The sequence below is a fragment of the Fringilla coelebs genome (genome assembly GCF_963513975.1).
Source record: "Fringilla coelebs genome assembly, chromosome: 5".
Classification (NCBI taxonomy): Eukaryota; Metazoa; Chordata; class Aves; order Passeriformes; family Fringillidae; genus Fringilla; species Fringilla coelebs.
The window spans coordinates 48475765-48495669 of NC_140033.1; the positions used below are offsets into that span (position 1 = coordinate 48475765).

Sequence of the window (19905 nt, forward strand, 5' to 3'; positions counted from 1 at the left end):
CCCCCATGTAAACAAAACCATAGGCAGATGAAATGGATTCTTTCAGGTAGGGTTCCAAACTCTTCAAAAGGCATTATCTGAGTGTTTTCTGCGCTGGTCCTTGCTGGACCAGCTTAAAAACAAGCTGGGGAAAAAAAAATCTCAGTCAAGCTTTATGTGTCCTCCCTTCCCTTCTCCTTTGTCCTTTTCTAATTTTTTTTCACCTGTTGCCTAAACAGAGGGTGGCAGGGCCTCAAACTAAACAAAGCAATTTTTCTCTTTCCCCAAACTTGCCCTCCTGAGAAGAAGTTCTCATCTTCTCTATGGCTGAGTAAAGGTTCAGGCATAAGCTGCTGAGGAAGCTGGAACAGGTGTGATTCAGGACAGGATTACTGTGAAGAAGAGCAGAAAGAGACAGTAAAGGAGGCTAGAAATATCCTCTTCCTACTTCTGATATCACACACTGTCTGCCAGAACCTCATTTTACTGAATGATCCCATACAAGCACCTGCCCCATCACAAGAAGACTGTAGGAACTAGCCTAGGCTTCCAGGAAAATTATGAGTTCCCAATGGACTGTTGGCTCACAGATGTGGTGGTGTGTGCAGTGAACATGGTTATGCCTTGGGCCAGTGTGAATACAGTGGGGTACTCCCACAACCATCACATCTTGTCTACACAGAGAGTCCTATGAGGACAGGACCCCTAACACTGCAGAGAATGGGAGGTGTTTAAGGGTAGCTCACAATACAAGGATTCCACCGGCAAACAACACTTAGATTTTTTTAGCACTGACATTGCCAGGGATGAACACTGAAGAATGCCAAAAGAGCAACTAAAAGGATGAGAACAGCTGTTTCCAGGTATTTCTCTCTCTGCAACCATTTCCTTGCAGAACAGGACATAAGCAGACACCTGTAACACCCATCCTTGGCACAGCACAGTGCTGTGCTAGAAACCTAGATCACTCCCACCACACACCATTCACAGGCACAAATGCCCCCACTCCAAGTTCCACACTAGTAAACTGGACTTGGAGTGCTGTGTGTTTTGTTTACTTTTTTAACAAGGTACAGTCACAGGAAAGAGGAGGGAAAACATCTCTGCAGGCCCACAGAGAATCTCCCAAATACTCCTCAACCTAGAAATCATAGCCTCTACTCTAAGAGATCTTTTGCAATGTTTGTTACTGAAGTTATCCTCCTTTCTCCCATTTCTAATATATTATCACACCATGAGGAACAACAACAGTGGTAGTAAATGCTTAGGAAGCCAGAGCTTAGATGGAACTGATGCTACTGATACTTCTCTTCAGAACACCCACTGATCTGACTACTCCAAAGTCAGGCTGCTCTATCTGTGCAACTCACGACAGAGCACAGAATTCTCACAGTGCCGTGTAAATCCATCCGCCCCCTACCAAACTGCTTCTCCCTTCTCCCACATCAAGCTCTTCTATTGTCAGTAACCATTTACATTTTTCAATAAGACACAACCATTCCTGAGTCTTTCAGCCTCTCATCTTGCCTAATCAGGTGTGTTAGATAAGGCATGATCTACTTTCCCATTTGGAAATACTTGGCTCACTAACAACGCACACATCACAATACCTCTGTACAGAGCAAAATTTGGCCTTCAGCTCCAGGGTCAGTCGGATGAAGGACGAAGATGCTAGACAGAAAGCAAGACAGAGATGTCAAAGGAGCACAGAACATGTATGATAAGAAAAGGAGTAGACTGGGCCCATAACCACCCCCACACATCTCCACACAATCCTGGTGAAGAGGGCAGGCCATCTCAGTAGGAATATACATATTAGGCTGCCTTTCAGAAAGTAAACTACTCCAAGTTTGGGTGTGAGGAGAATATTTGAGATTAATTTGTTTTCTCAGGAGGAGAAGTGAAGATTTGCCCTTTTCACATGTTTAGAACAGAGGAATTGTCTACGTCACCTCTCTGATGTGTGAAAAGTAAGGCACACATAGACTAAACTAGGATTTCTACATAGTAAAATCCCACCAACAATTTCAGCATAATCCCTGTCTACAGGAGCAGCCAATTCAATTCTGAATTACTCCAGAGGAAAGGATAAAGCTGACACAACATTCTTATCCAAAAAAACACATGTCCCATCATCACTGCTAGACCAAATAACTTTTCCATCCTGCTGAACACAACTATGCACTCTATTCTTATTCATATAAATTTGTAACAGAATCCTCCCCATAGAGTCTCAATGTTAGGCTCATTGCCTCAGTAATATGCAGTAGCAGCAAGTTCCACCAGTTAAGAGCACAGAGAACATGATCCTGCAATACCCTCATACCCAGCTTCTTGGAGAACTTATTCCTCATGCTTGGCACCACTGTAAAGAGGGTAGTGAGTGCTGAGATGAAAACCTCCGTCACTGACGGGCTGACAGCCCTCTCCAGATAGCTCTGTGGAAAGATAAATATATCAGGTGCACAAGATGCTATAAACACTGAAGGCAGCAGCTTCCTTCCAGCCTCCTGCCTGCCCAGAAAGTCAGGTTTCCAAATCCAAACAAATGGAGTAATTTTACCAAAACGCCTGGCAGCAGAACAGGCTCACAGAGCGCTTTGAATGCAACTAACAGTCCCTCTGCCAGCACTATGAGCTGTGCTGGGAGCTCTGCAAGACATCACAGCAGACAAGAAACTTCTCCTGGATTCCAGCAGGCAACCAGTTAGGCCTTAATGCACAATGACTGACCCTACTGGCCACATTGCCCTGGAAGTTACTGCTCTTACAGGTCAGATGGATAATTCTCCTATACAACATAGGACATATGTTTAAGTGCAGCTGACTTCCACAACACTTTACACCTGTGCTTCAGTGTTTCACTGAGCAGTGGCAAACACAGACATTTGAGCTCTCTACAGAATCTAGCCCTGAACTGTTTCAAACAGAATTACTCAGTTCACTCTTGTTGAAGGTCACTGGACAATTTTCTCACAGTCTATTAATTTTTACCCGAGTTCAATGAGCAAGAAACAGAACACTGACTCCAGCTTTGCCAAACTGGACATGCACTGCACCCTCCTGTCAGGGAGGAGAACAGCAGTGCCACTGCAGCTGCCTACCAAGAGATTGGTTAAGAAAACACCAACCAAAACATCTCCAAGCTCCTAACAACTGCAAGAATCCATACACCTGTGCCCATCACAAAGCACAAGCAAACTTTATGAAATGTTAGGAACCAAAACAAAAGTCCCATTGTTTTGACAATTCTGCTTGAAGCGTCTTAGGGACAGGCCTGTATGGAACACTAAAGCACTCATGAGTCTCCACAGCTACTTTTTAAATCATGTCACAGGCCTTACTGAGGCACAATGCTTAATACTGCCCATGCAGACTGGGCAGCCTCATCAGTACCTTCTGGGAAGAAGCATAGAAATGAAATTGCAGGGGCAAACCACGGCAGCTCTCTGGGACACGGGCAAGTTTTGAAAAAGTGGCAGAAGGGGAAACAACAGCTCAGGCACCCTTCATTTTCTGACACATTCAGAGCTGCAATGGATCCCACAGCATGGTAGGTAGGCTATGGGATTGCACAGTCTGAAGAAAGACACTGACATCCACATGGAAACATTATGAATTTCTGCACCCTCTGAGAGCATCCACTACCATTTGCATGAACTGTGTAATTCCACATTTGGTTGTGGAAAAGTGGTAAACCCCACAACTGTTCTTGGTTTACTTGACATGCCCTCTTTCCCCAAAAAACATTTGTGCAACCCACTCTTGGTGCTTGACAGCACCTCTCCAGGTACCCATGGAACAGACCAAGCTCAAAAGAAATCCTACCATGACCATGGGGATGCAGAGACTGTCACAAATCCTCAGCAGGAACTCGGAGAAGTTGCTTAGTGTGTCTTTGCTCTCAGAGTTGGGGGCAGTGAAAGCATTCTCCTGGGCCATGAAGTCACCCTGGAACTCCACTGCTAACCTACAAACACACAGTGGATAACAGAGAAAAGAAGAAACCTCCTCACTCTGTAAAGGAAGCCAGGAGATACTAAATTTTAATCACTATTTTCACCACAAAGGACCCCAAACATTCAACGGGTTGGAAACAGCAGAATCTGGCAATCACACCCAGTTACCTCTTGAGTGAAGCTATTAAAAGCCATCAAGGTTGCACAACAGTACACATTGGGAAAGGAAGACTTAGTTTCTCTGAAGAAAGCATGTGCTGTGGGAAGCTCTGGTGTGGCAGGACTGGTTTTCAGCCATACCAGATGAACAATACAGCAAACCTTGTGAAAATCAGCTAAGGGACCATTTAGCTGGTATAAAATACATGACAGAACCCAAGTGCCCTCTAACATGACCCTGAGACTCTGGGTCAGTGCAGAAAAGCATGTCTGATTCCGACTGAATTATCTCAGCCAACCCAAGTGATGCAAGGCAAAAACTCATTTGGCCAGACCACCCTAAAAGCTGATCCTGATTCATTCTGATTCATACACAAATTCATCTACCACTGTCTGATGTGCAGCTAAGGGTGCCAAATAGCTCTGATCCAGAAAAGAGGTAATGTTGGTGCCTATAAACCCACTTCCAGTAACAGGTCACAGACATGAGCAAATCCATGGCCAGCATCTGGAGCAGATATACATTTGTTAAATGGTTAATCCCCTCTGGCAGTGAAACCACATAGCATAGGAATATGGTTTCACAAATACCTTCCAATAGTTCTTACATTATCAGCAGTTTTGGTGAATTTTCAAGCAGTCCCTTAAAGCCCAAAGACATGAAATAAACCGATAGGTCCCAGGCAAATTTAATGGGAGACATATTCAGGTGTCACAAAATTTTCACTATTAATACATACCCCTGACTCTGCTGTTTCACTGACCAGTGCCATGCACTGAACTCACCTGTGATATTTCTGTGCTGGGACTGGGTGGAGGAACATAGTAACAAGGACAGAAGAATGGACAGACCTGGACACACACCACCCACCCACCCACACACCTTCCTGACTTGTCCTCACCTGCAAGCATTTCTGAAACTTTCCAGGGTATTGAGCAAGAATTGACCCTGTCTCTGAGGAACTCTACCAAGATTTCTGTTTGCCGAGTGACTTTGAGACACTGAGAATAGATCGCCCTGTTAAAGGAGAGAAGTCTTTAAAATCTTACGTCCACTTTCAGAAAAAAATAGCTTTCTCCTCTGACACCAGCAGCAGGAGGAACAACAGATTGCACTTCACTCCTTCACGCAACAATTTTTTTTACTACCGTGCTTTCCCAGAGAGGGCAGAGTTAAACAGCTCGTGTGTGCTCTTCCTAGGGAGGACAGAGTTACAGAGCTATTAATTCTGCACTGCCCTGTCTTTAGAGTCTGTATTACCATGATTTGATCTAATCCAAGTTTTAAGCATTTCAGCTAATGGAGCTTTAAATCCTTCTGAGAAATCTTTGTACTTTTTAAAATTTTCTTTTCTTCCAAATACTCTTCAGATAACACAGCAGAGTTCTTCTGCTTGTTTAGCAATGAAATCTTAGAAGTTCTTCTACTTTGGCTCAGAGTTTTAAGCAGCAATCCATGTACTAATTCTTGTTCCAACACAGCATCCCACTGAGTTAAGCCTGAAGCCAACTGAAGCATCAGAGTTAGTCATTTGCCCAAACTGGGAACAACTTGGAACTCGAAAAATCTGCCTTTAAGCCTTAACCTGTTGTGGTGGTCTTCTCCATAATACCAGAGGAAGGCACAGCTACACACTGGCGCCTGGCAGTTCAGAACTCCTTCTCCATTTCATGCTGAGATACCTTGGCAGAGGTATCATCATTTCCTCTTTTCTCCCTTTAAATACAGCCTGCTATCCTCATTATCTAATTTCCCTCCTGTGAAGCTCCTAATTCTGAAAGGGACACCTAGCTCTGTGTGTGTGGAAACTGACTGGCCAACATCTGCCTATGGGACAGAAAGCACTTCTGCCTTCTTCAGGCAGAGAAGGCCAATATCTGGTACCACAGAACCTGGGTCTAAAAAATGTTCATAATGAATTTGGAATTCTGCTACTCCTTTGAGTATTGAGGTGTTCTCTCCACTAATGGCACGAAATCTAAACCTACATGGCTCTAAGCCTACAGCAGGAAGGCTCAACCCTTGTCTTTTCATTAGCCATCTGCACCTGGGGCTCTTCTCAGAAGTGCAGAGGTCCCAGCAGCACACCACACTAACCACAGATGCCAGGAACAGGAAAGGGTTTATAGTCCAAATAGTGGCTAACAACTCCCTTGCTGAGGGATCACAGTGCATATATGATGACACTCTTGACTGAAAGTAGAACAAGAAATGTTCATTGCTGAAAAAATAGATTAACCAATGCAGCCTACAAGGTGAGGGTGGGAAGAAGAGGAAGTTCAAATGGCTTTGGAGTACTGGACACATTAAGAGAGTAGCATGCTCAAGTAGTGCCCCACAGAACTCCACTGATTTAGAAGGATATCATTCACCAGCATCCACCTTCATCTGCTTCAAAGTCTGGTATCATCTCAAGGCAAGAGGATCAAAAGAAATAGCAGAGAACCAAACATCCACGGGGGATGTAAGCAAGGGCATGAAACATATAAAACATCAACACAGGAAGATCATCACTGTCCTGCTCAGTCTTACCAACAAGCAACAGCTTTTGACTTACTGCATGCCTCTTACTACTCTGTGGTGGGGAAAGGTCAGCACATCGCTTCAGCACTGCCTCCAGAAGCTTCTGCAGTTCTTCATATGGGACTGGAGGGGAGCTCAGATGGTCCTTCCTTAACAAGTGAAGACAAAGACAAGATGCACAGTCCCTGCAGGGGACATTCCACTAGGAAGGCAACACCATCAGAAATAACTGCTCTTCTGATGGAAATATGCCACTGCCACTTCTCTCCAGCAGAGCATAGTAAGGTCACAATATCTGAATAGTGTCTTCACCCACACATAAGCCCACACACACCCCCAGTGCTCTGTCTGCTCTCACTACAGTCAGGAAGCCCATGACTGTCCAGAGTCTTATGTTTATTATTCTTATCAATCTGGATGGAGCACAGAGTGACAAAGCCACAGCAGCTGCTGTACAAGCCTGCCTGGAACACTAGGTCCTTCCTGAAATGACTTGCTGCCTGCCACAGCTTCATTGCTCTGGCAGCTTTCCTGAGGTGGGTGGGAAGTTGGCTCTTCTGTACCCACGCCTGCCTCAGCCACAAGTCCCACTGCAGAGCACGTTCACCCACACAGCCACAGGGGAACTGCAAAGCCCAAGATGGTATCAACAGATCTGTCTGAAGAAAAGTCTGCAAATAAATTCCTGCCTACCTCAGGAAAGCAGCCACAGCTTTCACAGCCTCCACTGCCACCTCCAGCACTGGGCAGTTCACTGTCTCCATCAAAACATCAATGGCTTCTATACATACACTTCGGTTTGTGAACAATTTGATTTCCACTGGTTGCCTGTGAAGACAAAACAAAGTAATCAAGGAGAATGTTGTCAGAGTTAGGTAACTGTAGTGCCCTTTCTTCATTTCAGCAAATGGACAGCTGAGCTATGAGATTGCAGCCATGTTTTTCAGTATTGAGAGCCAGCTGCTCTCAAGAAGGTACTCTCACACTTGAGCAGGTAGAGGGTTTGCGATAATGAGGAAATTTCAGCCAGTCTAAAGCACTACCATGATAAAACATCCACAGCCTGGATAACTGTGTGACTACTCCAGAACACCATCATGAAAAGCACAAGAAAAACAAGCTTTGCAAAATATAGTGACCTCTGTGCCTTGGACTCTATGTTCAGGCCATCTGCTCTGGCATTTGTGAGTTCATCTAGCAACTTATATTTTTAAGTATACAAGCAAACATCACCATCCTAGAGGATAATGCCATGAGAATAGCTTCTCTTACTGCACTCCTAATGCCAGATGCTGCCAGGGCAGGAACCTTCACAAACTTGAAAAGTACACAGGAAAATAAACACAATCCAACTGCTTTGACAATCCTTTTCAACAGTAAGCATTTTGGTCATCTGTGACCCAACACCTTCGAGCATTCAGCATGAGAGCATGGAGAAGGAACAGCAGGCCATTAATCCCATTATTGGACAGAGCTGTGATCATTTGGCTCCTAGCAAGTCAGGTACAGTTGGAAGGGCAGGGGGAAGACAGGCAGTTACATGCAGACAAGAGGCACAAACAGCCTGCCAGAGGGTCCCTCCAAAGTGAAGCAAGAAAAGCACCACAGCATGACACGAGCCACATTTGGGAGCCAAAACTATTCCCTGTTATTCAATTTTCACAGTCGTGCCTAACTGAAGAAAGCCAGGAGCACATGCTCACATGCACAAATGGGAAAGCAAAGTGAACTTCAGTAGAAATTACACTAGTAGCCCAGTTACATGGCAAAAAGGGAACAGAGGAAGAACCACTCTTTTTAGCCACTCAGTGGGATGGAACCCAGCTTCGCAGCCACCTCACATTCTGCTGTGAGAAAAAGCTGTGAGGGGGGCATGGCAAGGAAAAGGACTTGTGGAACTCAGGCATCAGGAGCCAAGTGACACAGGATGCACTGAACTTCCAAGCTGCTTCTACTCACACTGGGTAATTCTATTAATCCTCTGTATTTCCTTTCTTTAATTACTGACCTTCTGAAGTAAAACACATCAGGAAGAAAAAGTCTTCACTGACTCATGCAGGGAAGAAGGGATGGAGGAGTATTGTTGACTCATTCAAGATGCACAAACCCACTTTCAAGATGGTGCACTGTGATATCTTTGGGGCCTGGGGGGAAAGTGTGAAGGGCAGCACTCTTCCAGCTGCCTGCAATCTCTCATCTTTGGGCCCCAAACTGCTCCTGCCACTTTGATTATGCTGGAAGAGACAAAGGTCACTCCAGGGAGAGCTATCCAACATTCCTGACATACTGCCAAGGGGAGCAGTACGTCCTGCATGGACCTCACCAGAATGTGTGGCTCACTTACACAAGAGAATCCAGCTGCAAGCTAAAACCAAGATGAGAGGTTCCAGCATAAGATCCCTTTCCCCATTATGATATAATTTCAAATAAAACGTGATTTCTAAGGCAAAGCTCAGAGAAACAGAATGGGTGTATGAGAAAATTAGAGCAACTGCACAGAGTGTTCTCTTTGTTTTACAAGCATAAATGCTGTAATTAATGTTCCCCATATCCCAGTTTCTCTTTTTGACAGATCCCACACTGGCATACCACACTGTTCTAGCACTGTTGCTTTTTCTTCTCCTTTTTACCCTGCCACTTGCTACAAAATTGACTATGACATTTCTAAAATTCTGCTCAAGGCCTCTCTTGGGGGATCTAAGTGGCAAAAACGAGACTCTGTCACTAGCATGACAGGACAGGAACAAGATCATAAAGGCAAGAACAGGAAACACAGAAGAAAAACAAGCCAGTGTATATTATTTCTTAGCAGAAAACAAGAGGAAAAAAGTGACAGAAGACATTAATATTTCAGCCTAGAATTTGTTTTTGCAGTTTGAATTTAGCTCAGATGATGATAGAAGACCAGAGGCCATGGAATTTGCATGCTTTGTTTTGTCATAGAGACACACTTAGCAGGAGCTGGCCTGCTCACATATGCCTGGACCTTCCTGGCCTTCTCTCCTGCTCTGTCTACAGCTGAAAAGAGATTTCATCTCACTAACTGGCAAAGAAGCAGGAAGAGGAAGATTTAGTGGTGTATGTAAGCACAAACAGGACAAGCTGGGAGGTTTGGAAACAACCATCAGGCCCTTCTTTGCAAGAGTAAAGGAGATGAGATTGTTCAGCACCATCTTTCAAACACAACAACTCTTGTGTGTAGATATCTGGTCTTGGAAGAAAATCTTAAAAGCAAAAGCCTCACAGTCTCCATTTTGGGGGTACCAAACTCTGCCTGCAAGCCTGACAGGGTACTCCCTTACCGTTTCAGTATTTCAGTGAAGAGCAGGAGCCCTTGTTTGTGCAACTCCACATTGTTCAGCAGCAGGACACCTTGGAGACTCCTCACCAGAGATTCAATGCCTGTACACATTCAAGAGAAGTCACAGAGATGCTTTTAACATTCCAGATTCCAAAACAGAAGCAAAATTAATTTTTAAAAGGAAGAAAGACTCGAACAATTATTGTTCTGAGCTACTAACAGAAACAACTGTCCAAAACTGTTGAGTATTCAATCAGCTCCCTCATAACATGCCTCAACCTTCACTGCTGGAGATAAGTCCCAAAGAACAGAAGGAATTTAACCATTTTTCTTAAATCTACTCTTAGCATTTCCACAGAAATACTTAATAGTAACTCAGAGAGTGTCAATCATGGTAACTGGTTATTATAATGAATTAGTGCTCACCCAAAACTCATTAGGACAATGACACTATAAATTCAAGCTACGTTGGACATCACAAACATGTCTGATAGGTACTTATTTTCAGTCCTTTATCCATCCTGACTGGAAATTGTGGTTGTGTGTAAAGTGCTGGAATTCAGCTAGAGGCACAAGAATTACTGCAGTCACTGTGCCAGCAAGGTTGATGACTCACCATACACAGTGTGACACTTGGAGAAGAAAAGGCGCTCTTCAGTCAGGAGGAGCAGGCAGCAGTACACTGACCAGATGAGGATTTCACTTTTGCACAAGAGACACTCAAAGAGGAACTCTGCAAACACACACACAAATAAGGTCACCCTGGTAAGAAGCAAGCCGCTCACAGCATGGCACAGCTGCTCCTAGAACAAAGAAGAGGAAGGAGGAGGAAACAAGGAAACATAGCAACAGCCACAGGGAGAACGGCTGTACCATGAAATGGCAGGAATGAAGAACACAGTAGATGCTCAGGGGTATGCTAGTATTCAAAAAAAGGTGACTGGAGAGCAGAGACCCATGGGCAGGCATCTTCCCAGCACAAACTCAGTAGGAAGGAGCTGATTTGCGGATCTAGCCTTTGGCACAAATGAAAAGCCACAAAGCAAGCTTTATCACAGATGCAGTGACCTTTTTTTCCTCATGACTTTTACATCTCCCAAAGAATTTGTATCATGAAAGTATTTGTCTTTTGGGATTACAGAGAAATTATAAACCACCTCCCATAGCTGCATTCTAAAGCTAAATCCTTGACCAAAATCTAAGCAAACTTACAATATTTAGTGAAATGAGAAGGAACCCAGTTTGCTTAAATTTGTATCTAAGGTCCTGCAAGGAAGACCTTGACCTCAAGTACTTGGCCCAATTCTCTCAGTGGAAACTCCATTCTGCCTGGTGACACCTCCTTCTAAACTTTCAGTTGAAAACATACTCTCCCCTTCTACTCCTAAAATCACCTGGTATAAAATGGCCACCACATTATGCCATCAGTGGATTTCATGGAGCCAGCCTGATTCCTAAACCAAACAGCCAGGGACAGATTTGATACTTGGGAATGAACAATAAGATACTACTGCATTTGTTCACCTGGGACATCTGCATGGATAAAAGCAGGAGCATATCTGCTAGGAGAGTGAACCAGCACTGCAGCCATACAGTGAGAACTCGCTGCCTGTAACATCTCATCTCTGGTTAACAAGAGCTGTTGGGAAGCATAAGTCAAAAGGAGAAAGGAAGTCAGCTATGCAGCAGTGAGTAGGAAACAGTTTGTTCTACTTTTTAAAATTTAAAATATAAATTAAGGTCTCTCTTTTGGCATTTATTTCACAGATTAAACCTGCTAAGGTAAGATAAAACACTGCACCAAAGAGACTCAAAAAAGCACATGAACTACAACAGAGTAGATCATGAGTAAGAATAGTGCTGCCCCCAGGCTTAGTCATGCTGGTGCTGCATGTGCTGTATCAGACCTCAAGTGTAAATGAGTAAGATCAGCTAAGGCCAGGAGTAAAATTTTCCCCATTCCAGGATGCAGGAATGAACAAGAAGGTGATCAACAGAGGTATCTCCTATCACTAGTTGGGGGACTACGTACAAATTACAAATGGGATGGGACAAGCATTAATACACAGATCATTGTTCTACTTGTCCTAACTTTTTACTTCTTATATAATTTTTCTGCTGACAAATCTTATAGCTACTACTTTAATCATAGTTCTTCTGTCTCTAAAGCTTACCTTTTCCAGCTTTCCCAAAACCCTCTGATTTTAAAGATTCCCACATCCCCGTTCCTCAGTGCAGTCTCTATTGCTGGTGTTGGTAACAGAACACTCTTCTTTTTTATATATTCAGTGCCTTAGATAAAGGTTCATTACAGGCCAGCAAATTATTTATATGTACCAACAATTCACTACTACTTCAGCAATCACCTTTTTGAGAACAAGGGGCAGTGGATTTTCCCCTTCTAAAAAGTCAGGGTTCTCAGTGTCCTCCTCTGTCTTTGCATTATTCATAAGAATAGATACAAAATGGTCAGATTTCAGCAGCTCCTTTAGCAAACCTGCAAAAGGAAGAGCAAGAACGATCACCATACTGAGCAGCACAGTGAGGATTATATTAACACACAAGTATTTACAGACTAAGACTTGCCAACTTCTTCCCCTCTCCTGGAGGGCCTCACCTCCAATTTAGGGAGCTTCTTCTCACTGTGTCCCCAGATACTGCCATGACCCCCATGTCTTACGACCTCTCGTTGCTGATGTTTTTGCTGGTCTGACCTGCTCTCTGTTCCTTCTCAGAGTCATATATGTACAGGGGTGCATCTCAGGAGCTCCCTACTTGCATTATCTCCTGTTAGTAACCACACCTTAAACCGTTTCTTGGGAGAGCTCTTGACCTGCATTCTTCTCCAAGCAGTCAGTTACCCGCAATGACAAGACATTTTCCCTAGAACACTTCCTAGAGAACAGGCATTTATCTTCCCCTTCTGTTTCCCCAGGCTCTTACAGAAACAGCTGTGTTCAACTAAATGATACCCACACTCCAAAAAACTCCCTCAGTATAGCAGTATAGATCACTGCTACAGGTAATGATGAAAATCATCAGTACACATCAGTACAAATTCACAGGGGTATCGTCTGAGCTACAGAATTCTACTTTCAAAGGAATCATAATCTATTTCTAGTAGCTGAGTAGATAAGCTGAGGAGCAATCCAGTTCTTGGTTGCCTCCTTCTAGAAAAATTAATTCCCTGGATGGTTTACAAACAAGTGATGTCAGAAAGGCTGAGATTGTGCTCCCCAGCAACAGCTGAAACAGGCAGTTGGAAGGATAACTGCCTGAAAGTGCCACTTCCACATTAGCTCTATATCTAATTTACACATGCCACACGATGCCATGTTTTTTAGACTCCATCCCACTGCTCTACAAAACCCACCTGCCCATACACAGTATTTGCATTCAGACATTTTGAGGGATGATCAGGGCATAGCACAAGCTCTGAAGAGACTGAAGATTAGCCAGTGCTGGGCAAATGTGAAGCATCAGGGAACAAGGGGGCCTGGGGGTGCTCAGCAGCAGGTCTGGGCCACTTCATTGGAGTAACAGAAGGACTGATGGCTTTGGACAAGCAGCATAAAGATCCTCTATAGAACAACCCACATTACAGCATCTAAATCAGCCAAGGATTTCTTCCTCATTCTAAGCCTTCCCTTGCACCTTACAGTTTCTCTCAGCAATGCCTTACCCAAACAATTAACCTGCAGCTCCTTTGTCTGTGCACACCCCAGAGTATTCAAGAAGGCACCACACAGCTTTTCTTCAAAGTGTCCTGAGAGCCGTTCTGTGCCAACAGGAGAGGAGTACAGCTTGCCATACAAGTAGCAGACAGCAGCTTTTATACTTTCATTTGGGTATGTCAAGCCCATCAGCATATGATCCACTAAATTATCTAGTATGAGAAACAGGAACAGCAAACATTCACTGACATTTTAAAAGTACCAACCTATTTCCCTTGAAAACATGCAAAAGCCTACTGGCCAGACTGGTGTGTGCAGGTTAATGAATGCCACAATCAGGTGATGTGCTCAGCACCATCTGTCCCTCTGAGAAGAGGTACAGTTATCAACAGCTAGCAGAGCTCACTGTTCACCATATGAAGATCCACCATCCCAGATCCCTCCACGAACAGTTCAGCTTGCTCACCAGACCCCTAAGCACTGGATCATGATAAAAAAACCTAAATGTATGTTGCCTGTGAGGCAGACCCAAAACCCCAGATTGCAGAGGCTGCTTTTGCCTGACTAAAAGCATGATTATAAAAGCTGTTATGAAGGTTTTGACCTGTATCCCAGGAGGCCTGAATGCCACTCTGTCTTCTGGACAGGCTTCTTGGTGACCTTCAGGAACTCAGCTGGGGGACAGGGGAGTGCATGCACGCATGTGTGCTAGGGCTATGAATACCACCCTTCAGTGGGACATTGACATACTACTCACTGTGCTTTACCACCAGTATTTCAGCAAAGCCTGGGATGGCATCTGCCAGCTTGCCCAAGAGAGAAAATGTGGGCAGGCTGCTTCTCATGGTACTTGCTTTGCACAGCTGTAGAGGAGACAGAGAAGGAAAACATTTCACTGATGAGGACACAGTCCAAAGGCAGAAATATACCCAAACCAGCAACTTCTTAGTGATGCATAACCATCCAGAACAGCATCTTTTCCAAAGATGGGCCCTCTTCACCACTTGGGATAAAGCACAGGATAACCCCAAATACCACACTAAGTCTCCAAAATGTCTTTAAATGAATTCAAGGAATTGCTTGCTTGTTATTCCTTTTCCTCTTTCCCCTCTCCACCTCTTACATGAGCAAATTAATTGCTCACCACTTTTGCTACTTCTCTTTTTTTTTGTACCCCGTGGGACCATCATAAACTTAGGAATGAAGAGAATGAGAGCCCATAGCACAGGGTGGGAAAGCTCCTCATATAACTGAACAGTAAAGTAGGAAAAGAAGTATCTGAGGAAACCACACAGCTTCATAAGAGTATCATGAAGCCCTACAGATGCAAGGCATCGTGAGAACAATATAAAAACTCCACAGCAGATAGTAACACTGCCAACATCAGAACTGAGGAACTGGCATTAGGACATCCAAGGTCAGGTTGGATGGGGCTTTGAGCAACCTGGTCTAGTGGAAGGTGTCCCTGCCCATGCCAGGAAGGTTGGAATTAGATGATTTTTAAGGTACCTTCCAACCCAAACCATTCTATGATTCTGTGATCCCACTGATACATCCCAGTCTTGCAGGGCCACTCATTCCTCAGCCTCTGAAAGATTGAAAGGAAGGGGAAGAGAACTCATCTTCACTGACCTCCTTCTGACTTTCATCCAAAATGCAGTATAAGTACTGCTCTGACTTCAGCTCCGCAACAAGCCTCACCAGAACTAGGCAGAAAAAACAGGATCAGTAATACACACACAAGAGCACTCACAATCCATCTTCCATGGGGCTTTAGCAGACCAGTGAGCAAGGAGCTTAGAAATGAAATGAGCACAGATGTGCTGAGAGAGCAGGGTTACAGCAGCATTCCCAGCACTATTACCTCTGATAGCCCAGCTCAAGCCCTCTGAGGCATCATTCCAGCAGTCCTGCTTCAGCTGCACTACAAACCATGCATGGAAATGAGCTGCAAGCGACAAACTGAGCCTCAGGACAGCAAGTAAACATAAGGAATCAGGAAAAGAAGGGGTGGGGGGGGGAACCTGGCTTAAAAGAATAAAGAATTATGGTAATTGAATAGACCAGGCTTCCTACTGTATGAAAACTGGCCTTTAAAAATGCATCCTTTCAGAGAAGATATCAGAACTGAAATTGCTGAGGATCCTTAGAGTCACACTCAGAGCTCCTCCTTCAGCTGCTACTGTCCCAAAGATAAGTGAAGTCTATCAGCCATTCCTCCCCACTGAAGATGTCCTATACACCTTGCCAGAAAGCAAGGCACCAGTCACCAGAGTGGTGCTGGTCACCTCCTCAGCCCCAAGCAAGCGCTGTTACTATTTTAAGAACTCTGCCAGCTCTGTACTAATAAGAGGAATCAGCAAGAAATTATGTTTTCCAGGCAGTGGCAACACATCACCTGGGCTTTCCCTAACCAAATCACAAGGGAGTTGCTTGATGCTGGCAGGCTGCCTGTGCCTCCACACATAGACCAGCAGGCCAGTTGCAGCAAGCAAAGCTCTTCTTCCAGTACTTTTAAAACTGGCACCTGAATGTTCAGCTGATAAAATTTTGGCAAGAGCCCCTTTACTGAGACACTGCACACATTTCTGCACGGGGCTTGGTAAGGCTGTTTTGAATGTAGCTTGCTGTCATGGCATGACTCACTTGGAAAACCTACACTTTTGATTTGTATCCTAGGAAAGCATTCTAAAAAGAAATACCAGAGACTTTTGGGCTCACCATTTCTTGGTATATCCAAGGCAATCCTAGACCTACTCCAGCTACAGAGCTACGCATCTCTGCAGAAGCATGTCTGAGACAGGTGATCTATAGGTGGTTTAATAGCCCTTTCTTGCCCTAAACTCTCAGAAACTTAAAACACTTTCAACACTTAGGCAACACTAATTTAAAATTGCTCTGTTAGAGAGCATTCATCTCTAAACAGACTGGTAACATGACAGAAAGACTTCTCCACTTTTCAACCCCATTTCAAGCAAGTGTCTGGAAACTAAAATCCCTCTGGAAGAAGTTTGTAATAGCTCCTTTTACCTTTCATGGCTGGTCATGAAATGCATCATTGCACTGTTAATATCTCTAGACTCAGCAGAGGTGCCCAGGGTTAACTGGACTGCAGAGATTCCTTTGTCAGCCCTGCAGATGTTTTCTTCAGTTTTCAAATGAAGGACTGCTCACAAAGAGGAATCTACAGCCTGTACAGCTAAATCACAAACACCCTCTACTCCTGAGGAGAAAGCAGTAGATCCCATAGACTTCCATTTGCCTTGACAATTTGGTCAGGTCTAAAGATGCCAAAGCTGAGGCATGTTACCCATCTGATACTAAATTCATGACACACACAGAACCTGTGAGAGAAATGTTAAATATTTTAAAATGCACACACTCCCCTGCCCCCCAGTATTGGAGCAGACCACTCATTTTTGTTGCATGGATATTGATGGTCTTCCCCACTGAAGCCGCATCGAAGCTAAGCATCTCACTATAGGCATCAGACAAGACACATTGTCCCCTTCACAAACTGTCAGTAACTGAGATGTGGATTTGTCTCTCACCTTCAACTAATAGGTTCAGGGCACTGCTGTCTTCCACAGAATGCAACATCCCTACAAGACAAACAACAACAGGTCATGGAACTCATTCCATTTTCTGATCACCAGTGCTGTAATTCCTTCTTGTTAAAAGGAGCTGATTTTCTTTTCAGAACTGTTGTGTTTTCCCTGCTTCACATAACACCAGCATGACTTTGTCAGGTAAGGGTGGATACTCTCCAGGAATATGGCAAAAGGTGCCTCCATAAGCAGGACACAGGGGCATGAGACACTCTTGCAAATTTTTTTTTGTGCTTTATAGTTGAAGTCAATGGCTCCACCTATGTCAGGAAACATGTAACTGCTGCCACCACCCCATCTCACTGTGTGTATCCAGTATTGAAACAACACCCTGGAATGACAGAAGTGGGTTTCGTCCTTTGTGTCCTCCTTTCTTACCAGTTACTATGATCAGTCTTCTCCACTCCACAGTACTGAAAACCCTGAAACCAAACCTGAACACTAGGTTTAAATCAGATGGAAACCATTCCAACATTGAATTGAACCTGAAGGCATCACTTCACACACTAATTTTACAATGAGAGCCTAAGACTGGATATATTAAAACAAACCACTGTCTCACTCTACTACACCCCAGCAGACAAGAAACTTCAACTCCCAGCCCCTTCCAACCCATACCATCAGGCATATGGTTTGGATTCCCACTTCTGCCACACTAAATCACTTGTTTCGATACATCCAATCAAACTACCTCCCCTCTGAAGGCTCCATGATGTCTCAGAATTTTGACCAACTAAAGCAATGTTATGACAGACATAGAAATTACTTATTTCATGCCTCATCTGCCCAATCCTTAGTAACTCTTTAGAAAAGATTTGTATACAGCATTATTGAACATTACAATATTAGCTGCATTAAATTCAGGCTTATCTGAAACACACCACCTCATAAGTAATACTCTATATTCCACCTCTCTTAACCCTCTTTCTTCTGCCTGTGCTGATTCCAATATTCTCTCTCCAAATGTATTTTCCTGAATTGACTATTAATACTTCCTCCACAGCACTGCTCAAACTTCTGGGGAGGTCCCCCTTACACTCTTGCACCAAATGATCCTTGGTTCATCCAAGCTCTACCGAAAATGAGCACACCGTTGTTTGTAGCCCCAAGCTTAGGACTCCAACTGCTCTAAGAGTTACACCAAGTACAGTAAAACCCAAAGCTGTCCTCAAACCATCCAATCATAAAAAGAATTCTCTTCTCAGAGAATTATTAAAGCAGACAAGAGCACTGAAATGAAAGCACAGCATCCCTGTCTTCTCAGCTATTTTGTGTTAGGGCCATATAGTGTAGGGTTGAATTTTTTTTTTTTTTGTCCACAATCACCACTTTTTCCAGTACTCTAAAGGATTATGTGACACACTATTTAAAAAAAGGGTGCAATTAAAAGAATGAAAACTGCATAGATTTCTGCTTCTAACAAAGCTGCTTCTAAAACGTGCCCAACACAATTTATGGGCAATCAACTCTTTGAACAAGTCAGTGTGTCAAGGCAGGGATAGGGTCTTGTAGGTTACTTTTCCCCAAACAACAAGAATTATTTGTGACGTGCAAATGAGATGGTGGAATTGAAGGAATCTGGTATATTTGCACTTTGAAGGCACTCTTATTTCTATCCTCCACCTCTCCCTTCCTGCCTTGATGTTTCCTCACTTAGACCATTATTTCTTCTCTATCAAGATTTTAGGTGTTTCAAAGACATTTCCCTGCTATGCAAACAGAAACCAATAAGAGAAGTTCAAGATCACGGAGCTTTACTGGAAAGACACTTTCTGACATGCTGCTGAACACTATTTTGCCGAGGCTGACTCACCAGAAAGCAGCAAGTTTTAGTTGTACAGCAACAAAGATTTCCACAAACGTAAAGTGAAGGTGTAAAAAAATCCTACTACATAGATTTGTGGTTTGCACATTCAATATTAAATCCTGCAACACCTATTCAGGCTCACACTTTGATTTCTGTATGAATCTTCATATAACTCCAGTGGCATGAGACCAGAATGGAGAGCATTCAGGGAAGAGTAAAATTCCAGGCATTCCCTACTCTCCAGAAGAGATACTTTGAAAAATTGCAGGAGCCTTATGAACATGCCAATCCTGCACCTTGGGGAATGAGAAACTTAATTAATCTATTCTAGATCAGTGACAGGCAGTTTTCTGCAGGGAGTAATTACACAACAGAACAGTGGAAGTATGGAGGCAGGCATCTCAAAGCTCCTTTGCTCTTTTTTTTTGGCTTGAAACGTGGGGAAGTTTCACATGTATTCAACAAAAGGTAACTACCTCCTCCCTGCTGCTGCACCAGGCCTCAGCAGAGCCCTTACCAAAGAGAGTTCCTATCAAATGCATGCACACCCTCTCGTCTGGTGCCAGCAGCTGGACGACCGACAGCGCCTGCCAGGCCAGGGCATCCTGGAGACGGGACAGGACGTGCTTCTTGCGCACCAGCTACGGATCAAACACAGCGGCCCGTTAGGCCTTGGGCCCGAGCCCCGCGCTGCTCCCACCACCCTGAGGGGAAAAAGGCCACCAGGGCCCGGGTGCCGAGGCGCCGGGGCTGGCCAAGGGCCCCACCGGCCGGGCCCGGCCCCAAACTGAGCGCCGGAGAGCGGCAGCCAGCCGGCGGGGCGGGGCCCGCTGAGGGGGCTCCGCGGCCCAGCCGCACACGGGAAGGGGTGGCGCGGCAGGCGCTGCCCACCGA

The 19905-nt window shown here is 44.4% G+C and overlaps 1 protein-coding gene across 1 annotated transcript in view; it reads right to left on the reverse strand.

Annotated features, from left to right (window-relative positions):
- Nucleotides 1-19652, reverse strand: part of LOC311153555 (coiled-coil domain-containing protein 134-like) — a 46733-nt gene extending 27081 nt beyond the window's left edge. The window contains exons 1-16 of the mRNA XM_084205489.1: nt 19529-19652; nt 17148-17198; nt 15229-15302; nt 14354-14459; nt 13605-13808; nt 12289-12419; nt 11447-11561; nt 10539-10655; nt 9924-10023; nt 7315-7449; nt 6656-6770; nt 5000-5115; nt 3808-3949; nt 2306-2417; nt 1590-1650; nt 274-371 (exon numbers count right to left, since the gene is read on the reverse strand). Of these exons, the coding sequence (XP_084061615.1) occupies nt 274-371; nt 1590-1650; nt 2306-2417; nt 3808-3949; nt 5000-5115; nt 6656-6770; nt 7315-7449; nt 9924-10023; nt 10539-10655; nt 11447-11561; nt 12289-12419; nt 13605-13808; nt 14354-14459; nt 15229-15302; nt 17148-17198; nt 19529-19553 (1702 nt within the window). The 5' untranslated portion in view covers nt 19554-19652. The remainder of the gene's footprint in view (nt 1-273; nt 372-1589; nt 1651-2305; nt 2418-3807; nt 3950-4999; nt 5116-6655; nt 6771-7314; nt 7450-9923; nt 10024-10538; nt 10656-11446; nt 11562-12288; nt 12420-13604; nt 13809-14353; nt 14460-15228; nt 15303-17147; nt 17199-19528) is intronic.
- Nucleotides 19653-19905: the final 253 nt, after the last annotated feature.